The sequence below is a fragment of the Setaria viridis genome, chromosome 4, assembly GCF_005286985.2.
Source record: "Setaria viridis chromosome 4, Setaria_viridis_v4.0, whole genome shotgun sequence".
NCBI lineage: Eukaryota > Viridiplantae > Streptophyta > Magnoliopsida > Poales > Poaceae > Setaria > Setaria viridis.
The window spans coordinates 27688864-27711638 of record NC_048266.2 but is presented as its reverse complement, the minus strand read 5'-3'; the positions used below and the strand labels follow the sequence as shown (position 1 = coordinate 27711638).

General features: G+C 43.3%; 4 protein-coding genes across 4 annotated transcripts; 2 read left to right on the top strand and 2 right to left on the bottom strand.

The window, feature by feature from the left end:
* The first annotated feature begins 2041 nt into the window (after window positions 1-2041).
* LOC117851356 (heavy metal-associated isoprenylated plant protein 28) lies at window positions 2042-3309 on the top strand. Its single transcript, XM_034733158.2, has 3 exons — window positions 2042-2208; window positions 2319-2394; window positions 2484-3309. Exons 1-3 carry the CDS (start codon window positions 2203-2205, stop codon window positions 2930-2932), a joined length of 531 nt encoding a protein of 176 aa, XP_034589049.1. The 5' UTR covers window positions 2042-2202; the 3' UTR covers window positions 2933-3309.
* An 811-nt stretch (window positions 3310-4120) lies between these two features.
* On the bottom strand, window positions 4121-6633 carry LOC117851355 (arogenate dehydrogenase 2, chloroplastic). Its single transcript, XM_034733157.2, has 6 exons — window positions 5950-6633; window positions 5379-5546; window positions 5161-5243; window positions 5008-5077; window positions 4852-4926; window positions 4121-4713 (listed from the first exon to the last, which is right to left on the bottom strand). The coding sequence occupies exons 1-6, from the start codon at window positions 6538-6540 to the stop codon at window positions 4543-4545; spliced, it is 1158 nt and encodes a 385-aa protein (XP_034589048.1). The 5' UTR covers window positions 6541-6633; the 3' UTR covers window positions 4121-4542.
* A 1812-nt stretch (window positions 6634-8445) lies between these two features.
* Window positions 8446-9918, bottom strand: LOC117853018 (probable transcriptional regulator SLK2). The gene is made up of 5 exons (XM_034735363.2): window positions 9847-9918; window positions 9188-9288; window positions 8950-9043; window positions 8796-8865; window positions 8446-8666 (listed from the first exon to the last, which is right to left on the bottom strand). Exons 1-5 carry the CDS (start codon window positions 9916-9918, stop codon window positions 8446-8448), a joined length of 558 nt encoding a protein of 185 aa, XP_034591254.2.
* Window positions 9919-10466: 548 nt separating this feature from the next.
* Window positions 10467-12042, top strand: LOC117853967 (uncharacterized). The gene is made up of 2 exons (XM_034736244.2): window positions 10467-10802; window positions 11593-12042. The coding sequence occupies exons 1-2, from the start codon at window positions 10467-10469 to the stop codon at window positions 12040-12042; spliced, it is 786 nt and encodes a 261-aa protein (XP_034592135.2).
* Window positions 12043-22775: the final 10733 nt, after the last annotated feature.

The window sequence follows — 22775 nt, the reverse complement described above, 5'->3', positions numbered from 1 at the left end:
GTTCTGTGGCTAGAATTCAAGGATATATACGAAGTGTACCATCATGATGCCCTGGACGTCTCTCTGATCAGTGCCTGGGTTCTGTAAGTGTTCGTTTATCTACATGTAAATTTTGGCTCATATCATTATTTTTTTTGCGTGCGTCACCGTACTAACTTCGTCTTCCATTTTATGTAGGATGCTAATTCAGACGTGCCGATGAGAAGCGTACCTACATATTAGCTTCATGGATCCATCCGCAGTTAACCAAAAATAGATACAGGTATCGCCGAAAAAAACTTTGGTGGAAGTATACAATTTCCTAGACAAACAAAAATTCAAGTATTTCATACTACTTCCATACAACTTCAAGTAAGTGTGTGTATGCCATCTACTTTTGTTTTCTTTTTCTTTACCTGATTAATGTTAGTTAGCTCTAATATGTATGAACATTTACGTACGCAGCTTTCACTGGATCCTCATTATAATTGAGCCTGAAACAAGCCACGTCACTGTCTTCGATTCGTTGAGTAAAGATCTGATGGAGTACCGAGACATGCAAGATATGTTAGGCTTGTAAGAATTCTGGATCTTTATCTCTATGCAAAAGTTGGTTTCCTACATTTTATCCCGGTTACACTATATCATTCATTATTCTAATCCGCAACGCATGAAAACAATTTATGTGGACACACAAAGGTCCATTCAAAGAAAAACTTACATGGAACACAGACTTCCCGGTACATGAAGTTTGCACTTTTTTACATTGTATAACACGAATATTTCATGACTTATTTTTCCCCACTGAAGTGCTTAAGACAGAAACCCAGAAATAATCTATGTGGCTACTACATCTGTGAGCACATGCACAGTTTTATGGGACCCAAGGGACTAAAGATGACGTCGCTCGTTAATTATTTTTTAACTCCTTATATTTAATTGTTCGTGTAACATTCACATATTTCCAAATTATAGACATTAAATATTCAACAAGGACTCTTGAAGAAGGAAAGAGTAGCGGCAATTTAGACGCTCTGAGCAACACCTAGACGGGAAGATTGTAGATATATAGTTTGATTTGTATATATAATACACACTAAGATCGATTTGTATAGTATGCTAAGAATTGTATATATATACTAAGAATTGTGTATGTATATAGTAATTGTATAATTACTAATTTCATTCGTTTAAATACTAGTTAATTTCATTATAAAAAAGTCTCAACTGCTAAAGGTTAATAAAAGGGCCGGGTACGTACGTGATGCATGAAATTATAGGCGCCATGCAGGCGCCTGCATGGCGCGCGCCTGAAATTTAAGTAGAACTTTAGTCCTGGTTGGGAAACCCAACCGGGACTAAAGGGTGGCTTTACTCCCGGTTGAAGGACCCAGGACTAAAGACCTCCCTTTTGTCTCTATTGGTTTATTCCGGATGAATTTTCGGGAGATATGCACCCTACCGATCAGGAGACTGAAGGTGAGTTCTCTACTAGTGAATGAATAGATCAATATAGTTTGTGTCTGTCGACAATATCATTTTCTTTGCGGGTGTGTTCCAAAACATCATCAATAGGTTTTGCTGACTCCTTTTGATAATTTGGAAAAGAAAAAAAACTTTGCTGGTATCTCGCAGTAAGAGCGACCTGATATTTTTGTTTGCCTACTTGCTCAATTTGCGCAGATATCTATCTTAACCAACACTATCCCTGCTGCGTCGATTCAACTTAGTTTTTATAGTTTATACTTCACTGGTCGTTGTCCATGACCGAAGCATCCAAGTAATGGCAGGCAACTTCCAGTCATTCTCGTAGGGAAGAAATACTGGGATCAGCACGGCCAGCGACGTCACGGCAATTGAGGCCAGTATAGGCCACAGTTGCATGTAGATCAACTATTCGTTGCACCATCGCTTTTTCGGGCTCAGCGGGCTACAGCAACGCGGAAATTAGCCGCCAATATCCTGGCATTATTGTTTACGCGCACGTCATCAACGCACGCATCATCACCAAGCATCTTGACTTGACTTCGGTGACTTGATCGACACAGCTTCTTCTATTGGCTTATCTCCGGCTGCAACTCCAGTAGTGTTCCTTGTGCATATATACACACCAGTACACTGTCCTAGTGAACTCCCCGAAGTGAGTATACTTTGCCATCGGCAAGGTCGCAGTTCTCAATTAACTAGCTTCGATTTGCGTCTTCTACCCAAAGAGCAGCTGCCATGACGGTAAGTTTGTTCTGCTGTAGCATCTCATCATTTTGCTGGTTTGATGCAAATTTCTTGAGAAGTTCTCGTGTTCGTTCTCGTATATGCTTCTGAAACTTGCATGCGTGCAGATCGTGGAGATGCGTGTGAACATCGACTGCGACGGCTGCGAGGGCAAGGTCAGGAGGTCCCTGGAAAAGCTTGAAGGTACACCACCAAATTGTTCACCCAGATCCATCGGTCAACAACACTAGAATCCCTCAGCCTTACAATCGCTTCATTTCTTCCTTGATCAGGAGTGCACAGCGTGAGCATAGACAGGATGCACGGCAAGGTGACGGTGATGGGGTCGGTGAGCCAGAAGAAGGTGCTCCGCGCGGCGCGGCGCTCCGGCAGGCTCGCCGTGCTGTGGCCGTCCGCCTACAACAACCCGGCGTACCACCACGCCTACGCGCAGCCGGCGGCGGCCTACTACCCCAACCATTACCAGGCCAAGCCCGCGCAGGCGCTGGCGCAGCACCACCACTACTTCAGCAGCGTGCCGCGCGGCGGCGTCTCGTCGGCGGCCAGGATGCCGGTGGCGCAGTACCCCCAGGGCAAGGCCAGCTCGTACAACTACCACGTGCACGGGTACTACGACTCTGAGCTCTACGGGAACTACCACGAGCAGCCCGGCGTCGTGCCGGCCGCCGTGCGGAACTACTTCAGCGATGAGAACCCGACTGGTGCTTGCTCGATCATGTGATGTGATCGTGATCGGTCGCTCCGCGTCTGATTGATTCACCGCCGGCCTCTGCTGTGTCTTGTACAGGAGTACTTTAAATTTTATCGGGGAAGAAGACGCGTGGTGATGTAAATTTCAAAGGTCATGCTACATATTTGACTTGTTCCCTGCAATAGTGCAAGTGCGAGCTCAGTGGGTTCAATGTTTCAGATCAGTCCCACACCAGCTCTGTTTCGTTTTCGGTTATTAGTTGGGCTGGTCTGGTTGGTTGGCTCTGTGCCTGGTTTGGGTTACAGCCCAGAGGCCTATATCCATTCGTTGGACTTAGAGACGCACACACACCGTTCTTTTTTGGGATTGTTTGACACAGTATCAATAAAAAAGAATCATCTACCCCATTAGCTGCAGTATACAAATATAATTTTTAAATGCCCTATGAGCAGCCCATAGTGCTATGGGTGACTTTTATTATATTCTTTGTATGGACTACTTATACAATGGTATAGGTGGCTGAATGGAATATAATGTTGCCTATGGAATATTTTTCTACCACATTGTGGTCGCCCGCACAAACATCACAACCTATCCTGCATGGCAGGAAGAATGAATGGAGGGAAAGAAAAGCTCGCTACAACTTAGTAGACAGTCTATAACATACTTCAATACACAGGGAGCGTTCAATATCCCTGTTTACCTGTGGAAACATACTAGTTTTGAAGAATGTGTAGCTAGACTATTATAACTAGTATGCTAACTTTACTATGACACCCCAAGTATTGTTTCCCTCGTGACCACTTTGTACTGGAATGAGTCTTCCTAGTCCTGACACTTGTAACAACAATAAAAGAGTTTAGGATATAGATCTCTACATGGCAAAGTATAGATCAGATTATCATTTTTCACCATGCCTCTTGCCTCCCACCCCCGACACAAACAAACAAAATAACTTTGTCCCACACCTCCACCTCTTAGTTTCATCACACAATTGTGCATCCATCTCATGTGTTCCTTGAGACAATGGTGCGATAACGTGATGGTTGATCATGGTGCACACCTCCACAACGTCAATGTCGTTTTGTCGCACCATGTTTGCAAGATATTATTGTTGTTATGGCACACAAATACAATGCGAACTTTTTCTATAAAAAGCATATCACAAATGTAAATGCTCACATGCACACACTCACCCCTATAAATTGTACACAACAATAACTACTTTTACACTACGTAGCATGATTCTTTTGTCAAACTATAGTGGCTGCAACATGTTCATTATTTATAACAATAATATATAAAACAAGATATCCTTTCTGCCTCATCCCTCGTGTCCTCTCAATCTACAATGAACATTTCTAATCACATCTCTTGAATTGTATTATTACATTAGGCAGGCGGTCTGAAAGGAAGGGGAGAGATCAGGAGTCATAACAACTAAAGCGTAGCAATGATCTTACTCTCCCACTGATGCTAACAACTATGTTAATTGCACACATACAACTTTCACAACAAAACAACAATAGGGAGAGGCATGGATTTAGCATTGCCTTGGGATGGAAGCGATCGGTTGACGTGTAGTAGTAGAGGCTACAAAAGCAACGGATCGGAGGATACATGTTTCTTCTCTTTTGTAGTTAGAGGCGATAAGAGAGGCCCGCAAAAGAATTAGACCTGCCATTTTCCAATTTTCTTGAAGAAACCACCGGCATAGGGACCCTCTCCACGATTTGCTTTCGTAGTAAATCATGGAGCCGACCATACAACATTTGTCTCACCTTCTCAAATGCCCTCTCCAAATTGTCAAGCTGTGCGTAAAATTATGAAAGGCGTGATGTTGGAGCCTTTAGGCGCACATACTATTAGCAAATGTTACGTATACTCTGTAGTAACGTAGGTGAAGGATAATGATGGTGCATCATGAGAAGACGGGAGAGTTTACTTGCCTGCTCCGTGGCATTAACGTTATACATGAAGAGCCCGTAGTATAGATCGAAACTATCACTTACGGTGTTATGTGTCTGCAAAGGGTATAGGCAACAAGGTCACAAATAAGCTCTTGGCAATCAATAGTGGACAAGACCATGACATTCAATACTTACAAGTTGTAGCAAGCTCTCATAACCTTTGGTATTTATTGGGGTTGACTTCAGATTCAATTGTGACAAAACTCTGTAGTCAACAATGTTAGTCAGCTAGCGGTTGCATAATGACGAGTTATTGTATAAATATTTTAGATACGTAATGTCACTAGCCTCCCAATTGTGTGCGTGATGAACTGACTTCCCGCGGCGTAGCGATCATGCTCCGCACATGACATCTCTACCATCCTACATCCCTACCAGAATCATTTAGAACAAAATGAAACAAAAGCTTCATATGTTAACTCTAGTCAGTTGCTACTTCTCACACAAAAGTACTATCCATTGTGAACATCAAAGAAATAAAATGCTCATGGTCCCAATAGAATTACCTCCTGTTCAAATATGCTCAAGAACTGGTCACACTTGGTTGCTTGATCTCCTCCTTCTGCGACCCTGACCTTGTCGTAAACAAAAGGTAGCTTGCCCCAGCCATGTTTACCACTCTCCGGCCCAAACATCGGGTGCGTGCAGACTATCCCAAACCCCGGTGGAAGAATCTAACAAGTTGGCATTACATCAACAAAACAGTAATCCTCAATCCACAGCAATGGACCACACAGTCTTTATTTTTTTTTTTTGAAAGTGCAGTTGAAGTTCCAACAGCAGGCATTCAGGCCAACGCTGTAGTCTTTTTTTCTGAAAGACCAGGCCAACGTCGTAGTCAGTACAGAGGAATCCATCCATAAGCTACGAATTCTGGCCAGGGGGATTTGACATAGTGTTCTCCGCCACTCAAGCTTGCCACCTACTCCTACGTACCTCCTCAGCCAGCTACCAACAGTTTCGTCTCACTACTGCATTGCAATATTGCATTGGTTGGTAGTAGGTCTGTAGGTGTTGAAATTTGTTAGATGTTAATTACAGCGCTTAATTTATCCGGCTCTGCAACTGCAAATTTACCTCGAGGAGGAGGTTGCGGGGGAACTGCTTGACGGAGAGCACGTCGGCGACGATGGTGTCGGGGCGGAGCTTGTGGAACGGGATGGCGCTGACGACGCTCTCCGTGGACAGGATGGAGCTGCAGATGAGCAGCACGTCCGGGCGCTCCTCGCAGAGCGCGTCGACGCTCCCAAAGAAGCGGATCCCGTGGTCCGCGCAGTAGGCGGAGTAGTCAGATCTGGAGGCCGCCAGCACGGCGTGGCCCTGCCGCTGGATGCCGCCCGCGATGAACTGCCCGAAGTTCCCGAACCCCACGATCCCCACCCGCAGCGCCGCGGGGGCGGGGGCCGCCGGCGCCGGCGACGGGGTCGGTTGATCGCTATCGTGGCGGAGCTGGTGCTGCTCGTGCTCGGCCGCCGGAGGGGCGCAGGGATTTGCCGCGCCAGCCGCGGCGGAGAAGGCAGCGGCGGCGGCCGGCCTGATCGGGCGGAGCGCCGCGAAGGCGCAGAAATTGGGGGCGTAGCGGCGCAGGAAGCCGCTGGCGCCGGACGACGCGGCGGCGGTGGCGGTGAAGCAGCTGGGGCCGGCGAAATGGCGGAGCGAGGAGGCCATCGGCGATCGACCGACCGGCGTGTTTGGTTTGGTTGGTAGCGGCAGCGCCCGCGTGACGGAACGCCGATGTCTGCGTGCGCGTGTTCTTTAGGGTTCTCTTCGGTGATCCGACGGTTCGCGCGTCGTGCACCGCGAAGCGAAGCGTATGGTACGGAGTAGGTGTCAGTTGGTGAACGGGTGGGGTCCACACATCAGGGTGTCGGGTCGTGGCAGTTTAACAAGTTTTTTTCTTATAAAAAAAGGCAGTGGGTTGATTTAGACCCCATGATAAAAGTTGGAGCTTGTGTTCACATTATATTATTTTATAAAATTACCTTAAGGGCCTGTTTGTTTCATTAGAATCTGCTGGAATTGGAATTAATTTCCAAAATCACCCTGTTTGGCTGCCCCCGGAATTGGAAAGAGGGATTCCTGGTGATTCCATCCTTCCTTCCCCCACATTCCGATCAAAATATCAGGAAAACAATTCCTCGACTCTCCCGACTCGCCTCCCCCCCGACGCCTCCCGACTTCTCGCCCCTGTGCCGCCGCCCCCGACTCCGTGCGCCACCTCCCGCACTGCCGCCTCCTCCTCCGGCGCCCCCTCCGCCAGCCCCTCCTCCGCCACCCCCGAATCTGCGCCGCCCCACCCGCGTGGCGGTCGTCGCCGCCGCGGCGCCAGAGCGGAAGCCACCGGGCGCGGCGGCGTCCACCACCAACTACGTCGTGCCGCTCGACGCCGCGCCGTCCGGGATCACGCGCCCGCTCGTCGAGATCCTCCGCGACCTCAACAAGCGCGTTCCGGACACCATCGTGCGACCCGCCTCACGACGCGCCTCCGCCTCCGATCCCGTCGTCCCCTGGTAACGCCAACTACCTGCTCTATGCTGGGTTTTCGCTCGGGATCCGCTTCCAAGCTACTCATCTCTGCTGAGTGCTGAGTAGCCGTTGCGGATCTCAGTGTAGTCAGTTAATTAAGCTGTTAATGCATCCCTAAATTCAGGTGGATCATCTCATTTCATAATAATCTTACAAATCACCAAGCTTTCATTGTTTTGGTATTTGAATCGAGTAGCGTGGATGTTATATTGTAGTAAATGGAGATTGTACAGGCCATTGGTGTACCAAAAATGCTAAGAAAACTATTCTTTTTTTAGAATTCACTGACTATGTGTTCTTGTTACAACAGAGGCTAGTTAGAACATCACCATTTCTTTGCCCGTTACTTTTTGAACTGCGCATCTAGATTTAAACGATGCTGCATAGTGCATACACTATACACTGTTATGCTTTCATTGAACTTGGATAGTTGTAATAGAACATGGAGGGTGGGATGAGTAGTACTAGTATACATGAGCTGCATATGCAGAATTTTGAGTGCCAGCAACAGTCCAATGTATTTTCAACATTTGCAATTGATCCTCTTGTACAATTGCACCAGCTCCTTGCTCCATCGATGCCGTGCCTCTTCTCTTCACCTCAAATGTACTGGTTGTGCTTCATGTCCCAACTGTTTGCCCTTTTAAATTTGCCAACATGGTGATATGCTTTGTAATCAGGCAGTGACAAGCTGATGACATTGAATAAAAACTATTTTGTACACCTGGTGCCTATCCCCAATGTTTTGTAGGAATATATGCCATTTTAGTGCAAACCTGGAGCATCTCCTAGAGTGAAATTAGGTTAGGCATTGGGGCGCTCCAGAGTTCAGACTATTTGCCAGTATTATTTTTGTTAACTGATTAAACTGTAACACATGAAGTTACTAATTATCCAAAATGTTAACTGATTATTTGCCTGTATCATTTTTACTGACTATTTTCTAGCACATAGTTAGCCTTTATTGCGTTCAGTGAATAATTAGATGTACGATCAATGTAGCCTGTATGTTAGCATAGAGAATCTTACAGTAGGTAGCATATTCTGTTATTCCCATGATTTCCTGGAGACCTGGACTGTTTGACACTTAGACCGCATAGCTTGACCCATATAAATTTTATTACTAGATAAAGCACTTGCCTCTTGCTGGACCCCCATTACTTTGGTGTTGCTCTGGTTATTGGCAAGGCTAGCAGCAGCCATGAGCTGTCTTGAATCATGCATATTCTGAAACTTCGCAATAGTTTTAGAATAACTATTCAGGCTCTCTGCATATGAACACAGAAAATATTAGAACTGCAGTACAGGTAAATGGGGGGACTAGGAAGTGACGGTAAGCAGTTATTACTAGATAAAACTGAAGACACTGTTAGGTAAAATGTGCACGATCATCGTACCTTTCGGACCAAGATTGTTCTTGTGGCTGAACTCAATCAAGTCCTTCATGTGATTCACCACCTCCGATATCTGACAAGGAAAGACGACCATCAGCATGGTACACGCATTATGTATGTACTGAACTGTAAAAGTTAAAAGGGGAACTCTAATTACCTGCAGGCAGCGTACATATCTTTTGGAAAGCCCATGTTCATTCAAGGTGTGATGCTCTAGATTTTTTGCTAGCTGCCGTGATGCAGTGGCAAACCTAACAGTAGAGAAGGAAAAGGATAAGATAACCAAGAACAATCTTGTTCTGTACACAATGACGCACAAGATTTTTCATTTACCGTGCCAAAAGAGCACTACAGAAATGCATGTCAAGTACTGAAGGTGAAATAGGCTCACTAACATGTTACAGATGGTTTGTGCGTCATTGTTTGATATCCCAGCTGGTCCACTTTCATTGACAGCAGTTTGGTATTTCTGGGCAACTTGCAGCAGATTATTAACCTGTACAACAGATAAACCCAAATTATTAGTAAATAAATTATATTTTGATGATGCTTGGCTACAATAGATAAAATTAACATAGTAAAAGCCTATAAATTTGGCAATGCAAATAATAAACTAACAACTAGATGCTTGATGATTTGTCCTCTGAGACAAAACAATTGTGTGGGAGTAGTTCACCAATGCTTGATGATTGATCCACTTCCCCATTTCTATCATTATGCCATGAATTTATCAAGCTTCCTGATCCATCAGCTGTACAACCTGAGGATTCCAAGTGGAAGTGGTTTGAAGATTGCCTTGGAGCATTAGATGGTACACACATTGACGTTTTTGTGCCTTTGGCTGACCAAGGGAGGTATAGGAATAGGAAGCAACAGATTACCACCAATGTTTTAGGGGTTTGTGATCGTCACATGAAATTTGTTTACGTCTTAGCGGGATGGGAAGGATCAGCTTCAGATTCACGTGTGCTACGTGATGCAATGTCTCGGGACGATGCATTTGTTATTCCAAGTGGGAAATACTATCTAGTAGATGCGGGATACACCAATGGACCAGGCTTTCTTGCTCCATATCGATCCACTCGCTACCACTTGAATGAGTGGGCTGCTCAAGGGCATAACCCATCCACTGCCAAAGAACTATTCAATTTGCGCCATTCAACTGCTAGAAATGTGATAGAGAGAACATTTGGGCTATTGAAGATGAGGTGGGCTATACTAAGAAGCAACTCATATTTTGACTTGCAAAATCAGGTATTCCGTAGTTAGTAACCTAGCTTGAAATTCATCTCTGAATGACCCTAGCTAGCATGCAACTCATTTCTACTAAATTCTTGCAGATTAGGATCATTAATGCTTGCTGCATATTGCACAACTTTGTAATTAATAGACAGAGAGATATGGATGATTTACTTATACACCAAGTTGATCAAGTAATATCTTTTGAACCTCATGAAGTTCAAAGTGAAGTGGGTATGATTACCAATGTTCAATCAACAAATGAATGGAGCAATTTTAGGGATACCAAAGCTAACCAAATGTTTGCTGATTACCAAGCAAGACGTGGTCAATGTATGATAAATTCTATCATCAATACATGCTTAAACTTATGATATTTGGTTTTGCTCCTAATATTTTACTAATAACCTTTTGTGAACATTTTTCCTGTAGGATATGGAGAAGGGCAAGAAGTCAGGCTCGGGCAGGGGTTACATTTCTTGGAATGATGACATGGACAAGGCTCTTCTTGACACATTTGTGGAGTACTATAACAAGGGTGACAGATGCCAGAATGGGTGGAAGTCTCATGTCTATACAGCTGCTATCAAGAATGTCCGAGAAAAGTGTAATGTGGATATCTCAAAAGACAATATCATGGCGAGGAACAAGACCTTTGACAAACACTACACTATCATCAATGGTATGCTGGAATCAAGTGGATTTGGTTGGGATTGGAACAAAAACAAAACATCTGTTGATAGTGATGCTGTATGGGAAGAATATGTGGCGGTAAGTTTCAAAAACCACTGATTTACTTAAATTTGTGTTAAGTTCAGAACTTCTTAGGTTATCACTTGTTAAGGTAGACCTAATATGTAGACTTTTTAAAATAGGACCTGTATGTTAACATAATGATTGCCCATAGCTAGCATAGTTAGTCAACACACTGAATGAGGCCTAATCACTTGTACATAATGATTCAGTGTGTTGCATTCAGTGTGTTGACTTTTCACAATGATATGATTTCTGCCTTTTGTCCTTCCCAGTTTCATGCTGTTTCTGCAAAATGAAGATCTTAAATATTGTTATCCTTTAGAGTCTGGAGATTGGCTGCTCAATTTTTTGCTTTTATTATAGACCTGATTGCATTTGGATATTTGTTTGCATGATTGCCATGTGAAAAGTGGTTATTCATTATATTGCCCATAGCTAGCATAGTTAGTCAAAATGTCTAACAGTTAGCAAAATGTCAAAGGGTATTCCGTGCTATAGAATGCACATTCAATTTTATTCTGTTCTTTTTAAGCAACATATGTTTATATGTTCATTGTTATTCCATGTGGCTTGAAGTTGGATGTGTCAGTGCAAATGGCACTCCTGAACCTTCTTTAGTCATAATAGTGGAGGGGATTATTTGGGTCTTTAACATAACCATTGGATTGTAGTTGTCCTCCTACAATTTTAGTCAGAAGATATACTTGCTTTACAAAATATCATCATTATCTATGCAGTGTTATCTCTGCAGTATAAAACAGAGTTTAGGTTGGATATACATGTGTTAACCATTTGTTTTTTGTAGAAAAACAAAGAAGCTTCTGGGTATAGGCACAAGACTGTCTTGTACTGGGACTCAATCAGCTTGGTGTTTGGCAAAGACCATGCTACCGGTGAAGCGGCAAGGACTACAGCTGAGAGCTCAAAAGACATGAGTAAGGAAGATCTTAGTAACAAAGAGCCCACATCATCGGCAACTTCAGGAAGTTTAAAGAGGCAACGGTCAGGTGACTCTTTTACCTCTATGATAGCTGAAAAAATGGACAAGTTCGCTGAAGCACTAAAGGAGGAAGCCCCTAAAGGACCAACATCAAAAGAAATTCTAGACACACTGAATGAAGTACAAGGATTGGATGAAGACACTTTGTTGGACCTATTTGATATCCTGACCGGTGATGCACGCAAGTATGAGTCTTTGTTGGCACTTCCAGTGGGGATGAGGAAAAGGTGGCTCTTAAAGCAACTCAAAAAGTGATGCATGCTTAGATGCTGATTACCATCACTATGCTCATTAGTCATGTCATTTTGAGTGTGTATGATCATAATGTATGACTTTGTTTAGACTTTGCTGCTACTGAACCTTGTTTGCTGCTACTGGACCTCATGTTATCTTTCTCTGATCTTCTTTGTTCATACCAGTAGAGAAAACTGGTATTCCTCTGTGATGCGGTTGTCTGTGACAAACTGGGCAAACATGAATATGGAATCCAATATCTGTGATGCGGTTGTCTGTGACAAACTGGGCTATCCCAACGGAATATGGAATTAATTCCATATTTAGCTATCCAAACGGAATATGGAATTAGATTCATGGAAAAGAATTTCATCAACACCCAAACAAAAAAATTGAATTGAATCAAATTCTGAGTAATTCATTTCCGGTGGAATCCAATATCTAGAATGTATTTCTTGGAATGAGTTTCAATTCCTACGAAACAAACGGGCCCTAAAAGTTTTCCAGATGATTTAACACAGGCTAGATGCTACTCCGCTAGTTGGTAAGCCTATACACGCAAGATAATGCAATTCTGGAAGGAGATGATAGTCATGGACCCCTTTTTGTCGTGGTGGTAGTGTTTTGGTGAACCAACAGGCCATTAAAGTGTCCGCCTTTTTTTTTTTGAAAAAGTGTATTTTCCTGAGAAAATTTCTTATTTGGTCCTAGTAAAAATAAGACTTTCTTATTTGACGTTGAAAAATTTGAACTTTCTTATCTAACACTATAAGAAATACTAGGTTGAACTTTCGTTACTTATTTGACATTGTCTGGGTTGAAATTTCGTTACTTATTTGACATTGTTGTCTATTCCGTCAGTTAACTACGGTAAACAGTAACCCATGATTCTCTCTCCCTCTTTTATTGACCAAAACAACATCCAAATCATTTCTAAACTTCATGAAACTTTTAATAGTGATACAATAGATGGAGAAGACCCCATTTTGCATAAGAACAAATATGTAGCACTTAATAAACCTTAAAACTAAAATTCACCAAATTTGATCTTTTTAATGATTATCTGAATTCTTAGGGTATAAAAAACTTTCCAAAGATTATTTAAAAATAACTAATATTTGGATTGTGGGATGAAGTAATTTATAAAATTATTATATATCATACGTGACAAAGAGACATTTCAAGTTTGTAATAAAAAGTACTTTTTTGTTAATAAATACAAATGTCTTCGTGTCACTTATGATAGGTAATAATTTATAACTCACCTCATCCCACAATAAAAATATTAGACATTTTTTGAAAGCTTTTGTGCTCAAAAAATTTAGATAATCTTTTAAAGTAGCATAATTTGGTGAATTTTAGTTTTAAGATGTTAAATGGTATATATTTGTTTTTATGCAAACTTGGTTCATCTCCATCTATTGATTTGGATAGCATTTTGGTCAAGAAAATAGGGAGGAAGAATTTATAAGTTACTGTTCATGCGAGTTAACTAACGGAATAGACGGCAGTGTCAAATACGGAACGAAAGTTCAACTCAGTGTCAGATAAGGAAGTTCAAAATTTTCAGGGTCAAATAAGGAAACATCATCTTTACTAGAGCCAAATAAGAAATTTTCTCACTTTTCTTATGAAAGTGTGGCATTCGTCCCTCATATTTTAATTGGTGCGACGATCCCATAACTAAATATCAGTGCACTAATCATCCCCACCTCGACTTAACAATAACAATGATTCAGTGCTATCTAATAGTGATTTATGCCACATAATTATCTATCTAATTACCATTTAGCGATGTAATAAGATAAAAAATATATAATTTATAAAAAATTGTAAATCCTCTAAAATAGCTATCCATAAAAAAAAATTAGAAAATTAACGGAACCGACTCACACCTACACCTATTTTGACATAAAACGTGGCTAAGGCAAGCTCCAGTGCGTGAAAAAATCGAACAGTGAGCAGTTTTTTTTTAATGAAGAACAGTGAGCAGTTCAAATCGAACCATACACATAATGATAGGACATTTCGTTGTGAGACTTGAAAATCGACCACGAAACTCGGTTCGACGCGAGGCGCATTAAAAAATCAGCAACACGGCAGATGCGGCGGGAGCAGCGCAACTGCCACTACGTCAGTTCTAGCGAGAGAAAGCAGACGCAAAAGCGGTTTTTTAGGCCTGTTTGGTAGAGCTTCACGCAGCTCTAGATCCTCAAAACAGCTCCGCTCCTAGTTTTTCCAACCAAACAGTCCAGCTCCGTAAAATTCAGATCCGCAAAAAACCCAAATCTAGCTCCTAGATCCACCAAATCCACGAAGCACCTTAGGGGGTGCTCTCAAAATGCTAATTTTGTAATTCCTTGTGGAGTTGATGGAAATTACCCACCTGTATCATCGATTACACACCCCTCGTACCGGTTCGCATTGTTTTCTTTTCTTTCCGCCGCCACCTCCGTTTTTCTTCCCTGCGCGACGCTTCCTTCTCCCTGCGGCGGTGGTGAGGACGATGCCAGGGCGGGCCAGGTCGCGCCGAGAAGGGCGCGAGGACGGCGGGCGCAGCTGTCGGCGAGGCGGCGGGAGCACGTGCAGCTCCCAGACGGCGTCTCCAGCGGCGACGTCGGCGAGTTCCTGCGGCACCCCGACGGCGTGGAGTCCCTACTCAACACCGCGCGCTAGAGAGCTTCGCGTCGGCGGGGTCCGGCTGCGGAACCTTCACGTGCGCGCTCCGCCACATCGGGTTCCTGGGCTTTGAGGTCGCGCCGGTGCTCGACCTCCGCGTCGCCCCGACGAGCACTGACTGCACCATCGAGATGCTGTCGTGCAACTGCGAAACAATGCCATCGGTTAGCTATCCTGCAAAATGTATGATGTGTCTGTTCTTCAACCATCATTTTGAGTTTCCGAATCTACTGAATTCTTGCAGCATTTATGAGTAACCGTATAACTTGGAGCAAATTGACACCCCCTGAGGTGCATTTTGAGAGCATTCTTCAGATGTGCATCAACCATTCCAGATCTAGTTCACAGTTCTTGGAGCATTCTGTATGATGTGCTTACTGCATTCAGTACTTCAGCAAATTGTGTAGCATATAACATCTATATACGAGCAAATTCTTTTGTAAAATTTCTTATATTCTTTATCAACTTCAAAGAAAGGTAAAAGCTCATCTGTTGATTATAAATTGACAGGTCTACACTAAGCCGTTCAGCATGCTTCCATTGTCAGCAGTGGAGAAACCAGGCAACCTGTACGTAGGCCTTTGCAACATTCTTCAGATTCTTAAATAAAAGTTCACAAAGAACAAACTCTGAAAGTGAGCACCAGTTCCCACCCGAATCTTATCTTAATAAAAATTGTCTCTGAAAGACTCTGTCTAGACGCTTTACCGAGTAGACAGCATAATACATCTCATATTATGCTGGCTAATGTTACTGTGAGGAGATCAATTTTCACAGTTACTAGTGATCCTTTGATTTGACATTTGCACTAAATTTTATTGCAGGTTGATGCAAGGCCTGTTGGACAAGCTTGTTCCCATGCTGGGGGAGCAGCTGCTGAGAGACTACCATTCTTGGGTTCAGCAGCAGCCTGAAGCTTCTTCGTGATCATGAAGTAGAGGGTGACGGCTCACGATCCTCCGATGCCTTGAGCAATTAATTTTCTATGTATGAAAAATTAATTTATGTATGAACAAGGTTAATTTTATGTCATATGACAACAATGGTTAAATTATGTTGCTTGGAACAAAGTTGTATTGAGAAAACACCACGTACAGCGAAAATCTCTATTTCTGGGAAAACACCACGTGAAGAGAAAAAAATGAGAAAAAAATTGGAAAAACACCAAGGGCATTAGTGGACAATCCAACCAAAAACTCTGTTTCTGGATCTGGAGCTGTTGTCTCAGCCAAACACTTTTCCTCAGCTCCACGGTGAGAGCATAGATCCACGCTGGAGCTGCTCTGTGGTGGAGCTATTGTTTTTGAGGATCTGGAGCTGCGTGGAGCTCTGCCAAACAGGCCCTATTTTACAAATATGACCGTGCGTTGCAACGTAGGGAAAAAAAATCTAGCATCCAACTGTTGCTATTCACAAGTTGTCTTATTTTGATGATATTCAGTTGTCATTTGTTGAGCGTAAAGTCACCGTCATTGGCTAAACACAATTGCTATCGTTGATTGTCATGACCTTGCCACCACTTTTGCTCACTCGACTTTCACCTTACTCAGCCGTCCACATGAGCTGCATCAAGGAGCGTTTTGTAGGTGCTTCAATCAAGAGTGGCATCACTTCACCGTGGAGGATATGGTCCATCTCTTTTGGCATCTAATTTTCAAAAAGATTCAATATAGAGCTCTCGCTCAAATTCTTAATTATTCGCACATTAAGTTCGAGTGTTCTAAAAAATCCTTCAGTTCCTAACTTTTTATCTATGGAAAGATCCTTGAACTACAATTTTTTTTTATTCTTTGGATTAGTTTTATTGCTATTTAATTCTCTTCTTATTCATTTGTATCTAATTTTTATAGTTAAATTTACTTCACAGTTTAAATTTTTTTTTGCCCAAAACACGAAGCACATCTAAGAGGCGATCGTACCAAGCACCATCCCTACCTCTCTCTTAATTTCTTCTGTGCTCCTTCATCATTCAAATAGGCAAATGGCAGCTGCACTGCAGAGCACCCATGCCAAGCATTGGCTCCACCTGCATCTCTCTCATTCCCTCTCTCAACTACTCGTCTCCAAGTCTTCTTGTGGTTGCTAGTGCAGCATGTCCATGCAAGGGCCTTGAGGGTGAGCTCAAGCATGACGTGTAGCCTCACGAGCTACTCCTGTAGTCGTTTTCCCTCGCTGCACCACGTTGAGGATCAATGCACCATGGGCTCATGGCTGAAGCAGATGGACATAGAGGGGAGCAGCAATAATAAGCAGCATGCATGGGGCAAGGTGAGTGGGCGGCGGAGGGTGGCCTCCCTATTGTTTCTGCTGCCTATGAGTCCTGGCCAACCACGACGGGAGAGTTCCAGCCTTCCATCGTCAAGAACTCTTCCAAGAACCGCGGGTTGAGTACGAAAAAGTTGAGGGATTTTTTTTCAAAACAACCACGATGGTTGGAAGAAACAACTGCATTTTAATATTAGGTAGAGATACGTAGATCCCACCAATCAATGTTCACACAGCAGCTATCGAACACAAGTTATGTTCGACTTGCCGAACGGGCCCTGGAGCTGCTAAAAAAGTGATTTAGAGATGATCAAAATCTATATTATATGATACTAAACTATTGTTAAACTAAAGTAGGAATGATAAAAGCACCGATTTAATTAAGAGAATGATTTGCATCAAATGAAACATGAGGAATGAATGTCACACTTTTGCATTACTAAGAAACGAAAAATACATTTTTTTTACCCAATCAACATAGAAATCCAAGTATCCAACCCGTCACCACACAAACCCAACCCATAAAACTTATTCGTTATTACAAAAAAAGAAAAAGACCGTTTAAATCGAAACCGTTAGAAGATGGCTTACGTGTTGTCGACTGCAATTTACATTTTCCAGGTGACATTTTCATACTCTAGATTTTTTTTTTTGATGCCATTTGGCGCCCTTTATTGATATTGAATAATAGTTACATCGTTCGCCAAAGCTCCTAGAATGAAACTAGGGGGTTCATCGACCCAGTTACAAGATAATTTGCTTTTCATTGCTTCTCTAGCTAACTCATGTGCTGCACAGTTCGCCTCCCGATTACAATGATCGATGCAAATAGAAACAAAATCTTGCCATAGTATGAAACACTCATCATAAATCGGAGCACTAGCTGTCGCTGAGATGCCGTCTTGTTTCATCGTCTCAACTACCTCCACACAATCTGACTGAATCATAATTCGATTGCATCCCAACAATTGCGCCAACACCAGGCCTTCCTTAAGAGCTGTCACCTCTGCCATAGCAGCATCTACAATATTTTCAAAGTAACAGACCCTGGCTCCCATAAAATTTCCCGTTGAATCTCTAATGATTGCGCCTGTGCTGCCTGTGCTCGATTCAGCTTTGTAACTTGCATCAACATTCAGCAATATCCTGCCCTCTGGGGGCTTTTTCCATCCATCTGCTTTCTTACTCTTCTTGTTCATTGATCTCTGATAATTTGCTGTCAATGTTGCTATTGCCATACTCGCTCTTGTCGGATTTTGGACAGACTCTCCATGTACAAACTTCCTGCGTTCCCACCAGATATACCATGCACCCGTTAGGATCAATTCGGCCATACCCACATGGTTTAACCCATCGACTATTTTAGGTACCATGATCATCTCGGCCACTGCCTCTGAACCCGATCGGTGAGTCGATACACCTGCGTTGATCTCATCAGCAACACCAAGTATACGCCAAATCTCCTTTGCTCGATAACATGTAAATAAAACATGTCTAATATCTTCACAGCTTTCATGACAAGCAGGGCAACTGCTATTTTCCTCAATGTGTCGGTTTGCAAGGATCCCTCGGCAGGGAATCAGACCATGCAAAACCCTCCATCCAAAAATCTTTATTTTTGAAGGCACATCTAAGCTCCAGAGCTTCGACCAGACTTGTTCACAACCTGCTCCACCAGCTTGGTCAAAAACCCTGTTTGCTCCAAACTTGTGATTCCATTGCAGATGATATGCTGACCCAGCCGAGAAGTAACCATTTTTGTTATAATGCCACGCCACTACGTCTTCTCTTCCCTGTCGAAGGGGAATCTGCAGAATTCTATTCACATCAATATCCCAGAACAGTGCCTTTATCAGATCTTCATCCCATGTGCCTGTTACTGGGTTGATCAGCTCATCCACCCTAGTGATCAAATTGTTTCCTCTCAATGTTTGTACTTTCATATTATGACTAGATGGAATCCAGTGATCCTCCCATATGTTGATTTGTGTTCCATCCCCCACTCGCCAAATGTATCCTCTTTTGAAACATTCTAGTCCTGCTATAATACTTTGCCATGTGTACGAGCTCCCACTCTTCAGTCTTGCATTCAGAAGTTTCCCATCTGGATAGTATCTTGCCCTTAGTGCTCTTGCACATAAAGAGTTTGGTTCTGACAATAATCTCCAAACTTGTTTTGCTAGCAGGGCCTTATTAAAAGCTTCAATATCTCTGAAGCCCATACCACCCCTATTCTTTGGAATACAGAGCTTCCACCAAGCTTTCCAATGTATCCTTTTATGATCCTCACCGTCGCCCCACCAGAACTGAGATATGGCGTCTGCTATCCCTTTGCAAATGTTTTTCGGGATGTTGAACACCATCATCGCAAAAACAGGCACGGCTTGAGCAATGGATTTTATAAGGATTTCTTTTCCTCCCATACTTAGTAGCTTCTCCTTCCAACCTTTCGTTTTCCCCCGGACCCTATCAACCAAATACTGAAAACAGTCACTTCGATCTGCCCCTACCATGGCTGGGAGCCCAAGGTACTTATCATTTAGTGATTCGGTCATGATGTTAAGGGTCTCACACACCTCCACTTTAACTTCGACATCTGTATTAGCACTGAAATAAATGCTAGATTTTGCATCACTGACTTTTTGTCCTGAATTGGTACAATATCTATCAAGCAAGTTCTTTAGCATCTCTGCATTTTCCTTATCTGCTTTCATCAATATCAGGGAGTCATCAGCAAATAACAAGTGTGAAACAACTGGTGCCTCCCTGCATACACGCACACCTTGTAATTCCCCCCTACTTTCTGCTCCCCTCAACAAACTCGAGAAACCCTCAGCCACCATTAGGAATAGGTAGGGGGACAATGGATCCCCTTGCCTCAAACCTCTTGTAGGACAAAAGGTTTCTGTCTCCATTGAATTTACTCTGACCTTGTATTTTACAGATTTTACACAGGCCATGATTAACTTTATCCATCTTCGATCAAAACCCATTTTCATCATAATTTTTTCCAGGAAACCCCACTCCACCCTATCATATGCCTTATGCATATCCAATTTCACTGCACATAACCCCTTTTTGCCTCTTTTCTTTTTGATAGTATGAATACTTTCATAAGCTAAGAGAATGTTATCAGTGATGAGTCTCCCTGGCACAAATGCGCTTTGGTGATCACTAATAACATCTGACAGAATTACCCGAAGCCGATTTGATAGCATTTTTGATATGATCTTATACACCACATTGCACAGACTTATAGGTCGGAATTGGGAGACCAGAGTAGGGTTGTTTACCTTAGGAATTAGAACAATTGTCGTATCATTCCACCCATCTGGTATTTTTGCTAAGTTCACCGCTTCAAGCACCTCCATCACCAAGTCATCTCCCAACAGCTCCCAGAATCTTTTATAAAAAACAGCATGCATACCATCAGGCCCTGGGGCCTTAAAATCGCCAATCTGAAACAAAGCTTTTTTAACTTCCTCATGGGTAAACGGCGCCAACAGTCCCATGTTCATATCATGTGTGACAGATCGTTGGACATCTGACAACACACTAGGATCCGGATCCCCCACTTCTGATGTAAACAAAATCTCAAAGTAGTTTTGAACTATGTTACACATAGCTACGCCATCTTCCTGCCTTGTCTCATTGTCATCCATCAATCCCTTAATTGTGTTCTTTTTTCTCCTCTTCGTTGCAAAATTATGAAAAAAGCTTGTGTTCCTATCACCCTGCTTAAGCCAATTTGCTCTAGCTCTTTGGAGCCAGTGAATTTCCTCTTGCTCCAGCATGAGTTCTAGGCGGACCATAATCTCCTTCTGGATTTCTGTGTTGGCATCATTCATCGGTCCCCTTTTCAATCTTTCTAACTCCCTTTTTAGATCGGATATCCTCTTTGCCGGTGCCTTTAGCACCTCTTTATCCCATTTATGAAGTTCCTCATGGACGTCATTCACCTTCTCCAAAAACGATGGTCCATCGCCTCGGGCCTTTGCTCTCGCCCATGCAGCTTTGATCATCTCTTCCACTGTATGCTCCTGCAGCCATCTTGCCTCGAATCGTTTCTTGCTCCCACCTCCTTGAATTGGTGAAAGATAAAGAGTATCCATCACAATCGGTCTATGGTCTGATCTCGTACTCTCACTGTTTATCAGAGTCGACTGAGGGAACAGGTCTGACCACTGCATGTTAGCAACCGCTCTATCCAGCCTTTCTCTTATGTGACCTCTTCTCCAAGTGTACATGTCACCAATAAATCCCATGTCATTAAGGCCACACTCCGATAGCACATCATGAAAGGATTGGAGATGTCGTTGTGCTCTCGGTCTTCCCCCTTCCTTTTCTGAATTGTATAGGATTTCATTAAAATCACCCATCAGCAACCATGGTACTGTAATGTCCCCTTTGATTGCTCGAATTGCTTCCCAAGTTAAATCTTTCCGATTCCAATCTGGTTCACCGTATATCCCAGTAAACCTCCAACCTCCATCTTCCTCTATAACTACGTCAATGTAGTTTTTGGTCATTTCTTGCACTCTGATGCTAGTCTCATTATTCCACAACAGTAACAATCCCCCGCTCCTTCCATCACTTTCATGTACAGCCATCTGATCAAACCCCGCACGCCTTCTCACCTTTTCTGCCTTTCCGTTGTCCAGATGTGTTTCAGACAGAAACAACACATCCGGGTTTATTCGCCTCCGGACCTCCAGAAGCGAGCGAACTGCACGGGCACTCAAGAGCCCCCGGCAGTTCCAAGCTAAGAGTTTCATTGTGCCCGGCCACTCTCCTCGAGGGAGAGCGCCGATCTTGCATTGGGGTTTATTTGTTCAACTTTCTTTCCTTGTTCAGATGTCCGTTGCCTCTTCTTTTCTTGAGCTGGCATTGGACTTACCGCAGCCTCCTTCTGGTTTAGATTCTCCAGAAGGCCTACTTGCTTAGCCACTTGCCCCTCACGACCATCCTCTGTTTCTCCATGCATATTCAGGACACCATCCCGATCTGCATCATCATCATCTCCTGCCAAGTTTGTCTCATAAGACTCATCGTCGTTCCAGTCACCGCGGCCTCCACCTCTTCCACGTCCCCTTCCTCTCCCTCTACCTCGACCTCCCCTATCATCCCGTCCAGGACCAATAAAATTAAAGGGAACTCGCAGCCAGTCCCCCCAATCACATTTTTCTCTAGGATGAACACCATCTCCACATTCTGAAACTTCATGCCCTAAACACCCACAGAAAAAACAGAAACTGGGCAGTTTCTCGTATTGAACCAAATACATCATCCTCTCCTTAAGCATAATTGGCACCACACGCACCAATGGTTTCTTTAGATCTAGCCAGATCCTGATCCGAAGGAAAGGTGTTGAGTTAATCTTCCCTTCATTCACCACCACTGTGATTAGATCTCCCACCTTCTTCGCCACCTTCTCTGCTAGCTCCTTCTTTTTCATCAAACCCTCCGGCATCCCTTGGATCCGGGCCCAAACTGGAATTCTATCTAGCTTGTACGCCTTCACATCGGAGAAACCATCATATTCTTCCATGACAATCACAGCACCTCTAAATAGCCATGGTCTACCCTCCATAACCCTCGTCCAATCTCCTAGGCAGTGAAATTGGACCACAAACAGGTTGGGTTCTCGGGCTTTGAACGTCACCTCCTTCGCCGCTGCCCATGCGTTCCTCATCGCGCTAAATAAAGCTGCATGACTGAACGGCTTCGTCGTGTAGACCCTAAAAAGGGCTAACCAACGTGTTTCCTTCACAAGATCCTCAAGTTCTCCCGAGAGATCAAGGTCCTCCTCC